General features: G+C 45.2%; 1 protein-coding gene across 4 annotated transcripts in view; it reads left to right on the top strand.

Annotated features, from left to right (window-relative positions):
* LOC115203102 (transcription factor 12-like) overlaps positions 1-9,559 on the top strand; it is a 90,568-nt gene that overhangs the window by 39,762 nt on the left and 41,247 nt on the right. For 2 of the 4 annotated variants that reach the window (XM_029767471.1, XM_029767473.1), the window contains exon 6: positions 378-416. The exons of the other annotated variants lie outside the window; for them this stretch is intronic. In XM_029767471.1, the coding sequence (XP_029623331.1) occupies positions 378-416 (39 nt within the window). The remainder of the gene's footprint in view (positions 1-377; positions 417-9,559) is intronic. 4 annotated transcript variants of the gene reach the window in all.

The following is a 9,559-nucleotide window of genomic DNA, read 5'->3' as shown; positions in this document are numbered from 1 at the left end:
TCCCCTCTCCTTCTATTCCCCTACTCCCCTCCTCCCCCTCTCCTTCTATCCCCTCCTCCCCCTCTCTTCTACCCCTCTGCTACCCTCCCTCCCCTCCTCCCCCTCTCTTCATACTCCCTCATCCCCATCTCCTTCATCCCCTTCTCCCCCTCTCCCTTTCATCCCTCCTCCCCCTCTCCTTCTATCCACCCTCCCCTCCTCCCCCTCTCCTTCTATCCCCTCCTCTCCCTCTCCTTCTATCCACCTCCTCCCTCTCTCCTTCTATCTACCTGCTCTCCCTCTCCTTCTATCTACCTGCTCTCCCTCTCCTTCTATTCCCTTCCTCCCCTCTCCTTCTATCCACCTCCTCCCCCTGTCCTTCCATCCACCTCTCTCAGCCCCTGTTGGAGCCCCCCGCTGCTGCCAGGGAGATGAAGGTGGGGAATTAAATGCTTAGTCAACTCAGAGAATTTAACTGAGACCTCTTAAACGCCTACAACGCACTTTACACGCACGCACACGCACACACACACACACACACACACACACACATAAATAAATGCACACAGCTCTGAAATGATTATCAAAGGTCTGGTCCCATTTGGCCACCCTCTGTATATGGCTGTTTAGTGTTTGGGTTGTTCTGTTGGACATTTGGGTCTCTGGGATTTCTGTGAAAGGGAATATGCCCAAAGTACTTCGTGACTAAGAGCCAGATCAAACTTCCTGACCTGTGTTATCCTTCCTGGTCCTTCATCTCTGATCCTCTGATGTCTCATTGTTTAACAGTTGCCTGGCATCTAATACCAGCTGTCCACACACACACTTTGATGTGGCACACTGACTGTATTCTAATATCCATCCAGGGACATGCAAGAATTCTCTCCCCTCCTTTTCCATGGCTTATTAAATGTATTCTTCTTTTTCCCTCGATGCTCCTGTTGCCCGAACATGGCCGTCTCACATGTCTGATAGGGGTGTGACTGCGCGTGTGTTAGTGACCCTACTGTGGTGGCCTCCTTCACAGCATCAGTGTGAACCACGTGGTGGGAGAGGTTGTTAGGTAGCTCAAGGCCCTCCTGCGCTGTGAGAATGGATGCGTGATTATGAAGTCATCAGCCATGAACCAGTAGAGCTGGGGAGGCACCCCCTTCTCGCGGGTCCTCGGGGTGCCATTGATTGGTGGCCATGTGTTTGTGCCCGATAGACTGTGAAATGGTGTATTGCAGCACGGCTGTGTCGCACCTGCGTCCCACCAAGGTGATTGATTGGTTTGGTCATGTGGAATGTTCCCATCTGGTCTGCAATAATGCATTTTTTTCCATCCTGTGAATAGCAAGCACTGGCTGGAGGATAGTGAGGCTCCGAAAACGGGAAAGGCCAAACGAAAACATTTCCCCCCTCCCCTTTTTGCTTTTTACCAACGTGGGAAAATCAAATAGACCAAGCTTCTCGTCTGATTATCCTGTGTGGTGGGGGTTGGGGGTATTTGGGATAAATACAATCAGGAAATCCACCTCTCCTCTTATACACAGGAACAGACCACCAAGGGAATCAAATCCCTTCTGTCTCTAGGTAGTCAGAGGGGCAGTGGTACTTCATTTTGAAAGGCATACTTCAAGGCTGAAAGCTGTGTGTTATAATGAAGGTCGTCTTTGATCCAGCTGAATATTTATATCTCATGCTCCTCCCATCCTGAACTTGAGAGAGATGGAGGAAGCTTGTCTTTGCTGTTAAAAGAGAGCCTTTTCATTTTGTCGAGCATGACTCACCTTAACAAGTCTGTTTCATTTTTCTCTACTTAGATTCCTCCTCGTTTGATTCTGATTATTCTTAATCCCGGCCCCTCTCTTTTAATTGATCTATTCATTCCACCTAATGACTAATTACATATCAGAGCGCATCAGCGAAGGCATTCATCATCGTAGAACGTAATAATCAATGACATTTCAACAAAGAAAAAAATAAATATGCAAAAGAACTCATTAACATTTGCGCTGGCTGTTTGAATAATGCTGCTGCTGACAAGGCTGTAATTAACAGAAATTGATGCTGAGCTCGGGGTGGGAAGAGAGAGCTGTTTCCCCAGAGCTTTATTGTGCGCCCAGTGTGGGCCTCTGCCTTGCTGGTATGTGGACTGGGCTGGCTGGGCTGTGGGCACTGACTGCTACATCAGAGAGGGAGGAGGGGCTGATGTACTACCCTTACCACCCTGCTGACCTCTCCACAACCCCAGCCCAGCTCACAGCACAGCTTTTATTTACTGTCAAACACAACCTGGCGGAAACATCAAAAGCCTGCAACAGGATGGATGTACACAAACACTTGAGAGAAGGAAACAAAAGGCTCCATTTTAAAAGCCAGGGAAGCCAGTGAGTGGGTGTGCTGCTTTGTTCACGGCTGTAATGTCGCGCCTGCCGGTGGATTGTGTTTGGGAGCTACTGAGCATGCCCATTGCAGTTCTTTATGTCAAGGTTTCCAAAGAGACCAGAACTTTCCACTACAGGGTTAGTGTAGAATGTCAGGGTGGAAATGGAGCTGCTCTGTAGTACGTGGTCTAAAATCAATTTCCTATGTTTTACTTTCCCACTGTAGGTCCCTGAGTCCACCCCTTCTTCACCCCCCCTGTCTCTCTCTTTTCCTGTCGGCTTTCCTGTTTTTGTCATGAATATCAACAGAAAATGCAGCAAACACAATAAAGCTGTTTATGTTTGTTTTTTGGACAGCTGAAAGTGCTGATTGTAACAAGTTGAAGGAATTTCCTTTATTGCGTGTGTTAGCCCTGCCATATGGCTCAACATGGAACATTAACTTGACAGCGATAATGGATTGCGATGAGGTTCTTGGCTAGCACTCCTGAAGCAGGGATAGGAGCGTGGGTTGGACAACTTCACAGGCACAGCACACACTGGAAAGAGAGGGGGTAACAGATGTATGATCTGTTCATTTGGCTTTAGCATTACCCTATATTTCCTCATGTTTACACACTGTTTTACCCACTTTATATGTATATACTGTATTCTAGTCATGGCTCATCCTATATAACTACTGCTGTACACACCTTTTCTATTCATATTCTGTCCATACTGTCTATACGCACAATTGATATATATACACTACATATGCTCAGTGACTTTCAACGTGACACCGTCACAGGATTTCTTCCCTGCTAGAGCTGCCCCAGTCAACTGTAAGTGCTGTTATTTTGAAGTGGAAATGTCTAGGAGCAACAACGGCTAAAGTGGTAGGCCACACAGGCTCACAGAACGGGACTGCGGAGTGCTGAAGCGTGAAGTTCGTAGAAATCTTCTGTCCTCGGTTGCAACACTCACTACCGAGTTCCAAACTGCCTCTGGAAGCAACGTCAGTACAATAACTGTTCATGGGGAGCTTCATGAAATGTTTTTCCATTGCAGAGCAGCCACGCACAAGCCTAAGAGCACCATGCACAATGCTAAGCATCAGCTGGAATGGTGTAAACCTCCCCGCCATTGGAATCTGGAGCAGTGGAAACGCATTCTCTGGAGTGATGAATCACGCTTTAGTATCTGGCAGTCTGACGGACGCATGTGTTTACTGGATGCCAGGATAACTCTACCTGCCAGATGCATAGTGCCAACTGTAAAGTTTGGTGGTGGAGGAATAATGGTCTGGGGCTGTTTTTCATGGTTCAGGCTCCTTAGTTCCAGTGAAGGGAAATCTACAGCATACAATGACATTCTAGACGATTCTGTTCTTCCAACTTTGTGGCAGCAGATTGGGAAGGCCCTTTCCTGTTTCAGCATGACAATGCCCCTGTGCACAAAGCGAGGTCCATACAGAAATGGTTTGTCGAGATTGGTGTGGATGAACTTGACCGGCCTGCACAGAGCCCTGACCTCAAATCAGTCGAACACCTTTGGGATGAATTGGAACGCCAACTGCGAGCCAGGCCTAATCGCCCAACATCAGTAACCGACCTCACTAATGCTCTTGTGGCAGAATGGAAGCAAGTCCCTGCAGAAATGTTCCAACATCTAGTGGAAAGCCTGCCCAGAAGAGTGGAGGCTGTTATAGCAGCAAAGGGGGACCAACTCCATATTAATGCCCATGATTTTGGAATGAGATGTTCGACGAGCAGGTGTCCACATACTTTTGGTCATGTAGTGTATATACACTGAGTGTACAACCTGCTCTTTCAATGACATAGACTGACCAGGTGATTCCAGGTGAAAGCTATGATCCCTTATTGATGTAATTTGTTAAATCCACTTCAATCAGTGTAGATGAAGGGGAGTAGACAGGTTAAAGAAGGATTTTTAAGCCTTGAGACAATTGAGACATGGATTGTGTATGTGTGCCATTCAGAGGGTGAATGGGCGAGACAAAAGATTTAAGTGCCTTTGAACGAGGTATGGTAGTCGGTGCCAGGCACACCTGTTTGAGTGTGTCTAGAACTGCAACGCTGCTGGGTTTTTCAAGCTACACAGTTTCCCGCTTGTATCAAGAATGGTCTACCACCCAAAGAACATCCAGCCAACTTGACACAACTGTGGGAAGCATTATGGTCAACACTGGCCAGCATTCCTGTGGAATGCTTTTGACACCTTGAAGAGTCCATGCCCCAACGAATTGAGGCTGTTCTGAGGCCAAAAGGGGGGCTGCAACTCAATATTAGGATGGAGATCCTATGTTTTGTACACTCAGTGTATATATATTTATATTTATGTTCTGATATAGCTCGTTCTGATATTTACTTTTTGATTATGTGTGTTTTGTTGCTAGGTATTACTGCACTGTTGGAGCTAGAAACATAAGCATTTCGCTGCACCTGCGATAACATCTGCCAATCTGTATACACAACCTATAAACTTTGATTTGATTCAGTGTTGTGTGTTTGTTTAATTTGGTCCGTGCCTTCCTACCGAGGCCCTCGGTAGGAATGCATCGGAGATGCTGTATAGCGGAGGGAGCAGAGCAGAGCTCACTAATTGGCTGTTTTTGTGGCTGGGGTTTTGAATTGATCCCTAGAGATGCTTAGATCACTACCTCCCAGAGTATCAAAACAAGGCGCACTGCACAGCACCGTCATGCTCCAATCAATAGGGAGCCACACTGTGAATGACTCCTCACAACACCTTCATTCTGAGGTCTCTGAGCTGCATCCCAATTTCATTTCAATATTTCATGTTGCAGATGCTGTTTATACCTCACTCACTCATTATACCCTATCTAAGCAAGTCATTCAGTTCAGTAAGGTTGAATTGTAGGGTGGAGGGCAAATCAATGTCTCCACTGCTGCACGCTAGCATAGACATATCTGTTCTATTTTTGGTATCGATGGTAACTGTTCAACATAATTATTCGCAACACATCTATTGCATTGCATTCAATGTCAAAACTGTTTTCAATTTTAGGCGATCATAATCATAATGGCCATTCAAAATGCCAAATGTATATTGTGATACGTATACATTCAGACAGTGTTAGTCGTATGCCAGAATTAAAGGAAGAATTTTTCTGTTCAAATTGATTTTCGTCTTGAGCCGGTGTCATCAGTGCTATTGATTTGGCTAGGAGACACAGTATTATCCAAGGTGTCTGTCCCAGTGGACTTCATTTATATTTAGATCATCTGCTGTGATGGCTGTTATTAAGCCGGTTTATTCTTGTTGTTTTTGCATCATGTGTCTGGGGGATTGCATCTGCGCCGGTGTCAACACTGTTCTTGATGGACACCTGGACAGCCCGGGCTTCTTCCTCGCTAGCAGAATGATGAATTTACTCAGCATCCCATCCATCAACACACACTGTAGTCTAAGGAAGTACAAAACTGTCACAGACTCAAGAAGAATCAAAAAATGAAACAGTTGGAGAGAATATTGCTTTCTGTAGACCGACTGCACCTGCTCAGAACAAATCTTGTAATAATGATATTAGCGCTGCTATTGTGAATGCCAGGCTGGCTGTGATAGGACAGGCCTGCTTGGGGAGATAATAAACAGCATGGCTAATGCCCTGGAAAGTGTCAGGCCTGCGACTCCTCTGGTGAAATTGGTCTCTTGTTCTCATGGTTTTTGTCCCTTTTTTCGCTCACAACGTTAGTGGGCTTTGATGGATGAGGTCTTGTTTCAGACTTCAGTGCTTCGTAAAGGAGAATTAAGATTTAATGGCTCGAGTCATGTTCTGGCTCTGTAAATATAGGTTATTACGGGGACCTATTCTCCTCAGATTGAGTTATGTCTGCTAGAGACAGAGGGGAGCGCTGTGTTGTGATGAGGGTGTATTTGTCGGGCTAATTTGGGTGCTCGCTCGGCTCTAGAAGAAAAACCTAAGTGCCAATCTGTTCCACCTGATTTATCATCACTTGTTCTTCACTGCTTCAGCATCTTGAACACACATCCACCAGACCTGTGATCAACTTCTCCATCACTTCACATGATTAGTGGTTTAACAAACGTTGAGTGATACCCTTGAAAGTACCTATTAGCTGTACATTTCTATTCATTCTGATGTTTTCCTGGATTAACTTTCATGGCAAGACAGCCAGGCCATAAATAGTTTAGGTGCTCTGTGATGGAACGCTATCCATTCTACCTTTTACTTTTCTGTTAGACGTCTTTTGTTAAAGTATTGTGGAAAACTTCCTTTGGTTTTCCTTGAGCCAAGTTTCCTTCAACCAAGTTTCTAAATGGCTGAGTTAGCAGTCTCGGCGGCAGCAGCAGCAGCAGCAGCAGCAGTGCCCTCTACAATCAAAGCACGGTGATCCTGCCCTGGCTCTCTGCCTCCCCTCAGCCACTGGCATGTGAGAGTCTCTCTCCCAGGTCTTGTACTGTGTCCTCGACCCACACATCACACTCCACATGCGCTCTACTCTTAAGTGTGATGATTTGGCTCCATTAATCATCCCAGTCAGAGGGTTTCTATAATGTATGATGTGTCCTATTACGGAGGGGAAGTGCCTGCTGGTGGCTTCCAGGGGGACAGGCAGGGGGAGACAGAGGGGAGCGCTGGGCCAGGCAGGTTATTGATCACAGAGCCCCTCTAGCCTGTCACTCCTCTAGCAGTGCTAAGGAGAGATGGAGGATGTGATTAGATAAAAAGGGGGTTAGAGGAGCATCCGCATCAGGCAGGCATCAAGGCAGGTGAGCCGAGCCCAGAACCTTGTTAATCAGTGACCTCTACACCAGATCCTGAAGTTCATCTCTAGCCACGCTCCCACTTGGCCCTTCCCGTCGCCACTGCCCCCTGCATCCTTCTCCTCCGAGTGACTCATTTGGCTCATGGAGGAGAGAGTGAGGGGTGTGGAGGGTGAGTGAGGGTTGGGGTGGGTGGGCAACGGGGGTGGGGCAGTGGCCTCACAGCTGCGCTAGCTGGCACCGGTTCCTCAAACATCAGCGTCGCAGCCAGCAGCCTGCTTGGCACAAACACTCGCCAGTAACACTTAAACAAATTGCAATTGCAATAGCTGGGCTGTCATACATTGTTGATTTTTGACATTCTAAGAGACTTTTTCTCCCCCATATTATTTTTTGGAGGCTTTCAGCATGTAGATGACTGTATGTTATGAGCGAGCCCCCATTGTTTTCTAATCTTTGTGTTTGTGTGTTGAGCACCTATGGATCCGCCGGTCTTCTACAGAAGCTTCTCTTTGACACCCTGTTCTTTCTTTCAAACTGGAACATTGCTGAAAGGTTTCTACATTGTCCACTGAAAGGTTTCTACATTATCCACTGAAAGGTTTCTACATTGTCCACTGAAAGGTTTCTACATTGTCCACTGAAAGGTTTCTACATTATCCACTGAAAGGTTTCTACATTGTCCACTGAAAGGTTTCTACATTGTCCACTGAAAGGTTTCTACATTATCCACTGAAAGGTTTCTACATTGTCCACTGAAAGGTTTCTACATTGTCCACTGAAAGGTTTCTACATGATCCACTGAAAGGTTCCACATTATCCACTGAAAGGTTTCTACATTATCCACTGAAAGGTTTCCACATTATCCACTGAAAGGTTTCTACATTGTCCACTGAAAGGTTTCTACATTGTCCACTGAAAGGTTTCTACATTATCCACTGAAAGGTTTCTACATTGTCCACTGAAAGGTTTCTACATTGTCCACTGAAAGGTTTCTACATGATCCACTGAAAGGTTCCACATTATCCACTGAAAGGTTTCTACATTATCCACTGAAAGGTTTTCACATTATCCACTGAAAGGTTTCTACATTGTCCACTGAAAGGTTTCTACATTGTCCACTGAAAGGTTTCTACATTATCCACTGAAAGGTTTCTACATTGTCCACTGAAAGGTTTCTACATTGTCCACTGAAAGGTTTCTACATGATCCACTGAAAGGTTCCACATTATCCACTGAAAGGTTTCTACATTATCCACTGAAAGGTTTCCACATTATCCACTGAAAGGTTTCTACATGATCCACTGAAAGATTTCTACATTATCCACTGAAAGGTTTCTACATTGTCCACTGAAAGGTTTCTACATTGCCCACTGAAAGCATTTGTTGCCTATGAGAATGTACAATCTCACCCCCAAAATATACTTTGTGTCATTATATTTGAAACAGTTCAAAAAATGTAATATAATATTTAGCATTTGAATAGATCATAGATGTGTTTTGGGGTTTTCCTTTTGATGTACAGACTATAGTATTTTGTCATGTCCTCCCCCCTAAAAATAAAACACATGCTGGTGATTTCTATACAGTGTAGTAGCACACATCTTATACACCTCATATATATATATATATATATATATATATATAGTGAGGGAAAAAAGTATTTGATCCCCTGCTGATTTTGTACGTTTGCCCACTGACAAAGAAATGATCAGTCTATAATTTTAATGGTAGGTTTATTTGAACAGTGAGAGACAGAATAACAACAAAAAAATCCAGAATGTCAAAAACGCATGTCAAAAATTTTCAAAATTAATTTGCATTTTAATGAGGGAAATAAGTATTTGACCCCTCTGCAAAACATGACTTAGTACTTGGTGGCAAAACCCTTGTTGGCAATCACATAGGTCAGACATTTCTTGTAGTTGGCCACCAGGTTTGCACACATCTCAGGAGGGATTTTGTCCCACTCCTCTTTGCAGATCTTCTCCAAGTCATTAAGGTTTCGAGGCTGACGTTTGGCAACTCAAACCTTGAGCTCCCTCCACAGATTTTCTATGGGATTAAGGTCTGGAGACTGGCTAGGCCACTCCAGGACCTTAATGTGCTTCTTCTTGAGCCACTCCTTTGTTGCCTTGGCCGTGTGTTTTGGGTCATTGTCATGCTGGAATACCCATCCACGACACATTTTCAATGCCCTGGCTGAGGGAAGGAGGTTCTCACCCAAGATTTGATGGTACATGGCCCCGTCCATCGTCCCTTTGATGCGGTGAAGTTGTCCTGTCCCCTTAGCAGAAAAACACCCCAAAAGCATAATGTTTCCACCTCCATATTTGACGGTGGGGATGGTGTTCTTGGGGTCATAGGCAGCATTCCTCCTCCTCCAAACACGGCGAGTTGAGTTGATGCCAAAACCTCAATTTTGGACTCATCTGACCACAGCACTTTCACCCAGTTGTCCT

The sequence above is a fragment of the Salmo trutta genome, chromosome 12, assembly GCF_901001165.1.
Source record: "Salmo trutta chromosome 12, fSalTru1.1, whole genome shotgun sequence".
Classification (NCBI taxonomy): domain Eukaryota; kingdom Metazoa; phylum Chordata; class Actinopteri; order Salmoniformes; family Salmonidae; genus Salmo; species Salmo trutta.
Note: the sequence above shows the minus strand (reverse complement) of the source record. Positions and strands in the feature narration are given on the sequence as shown.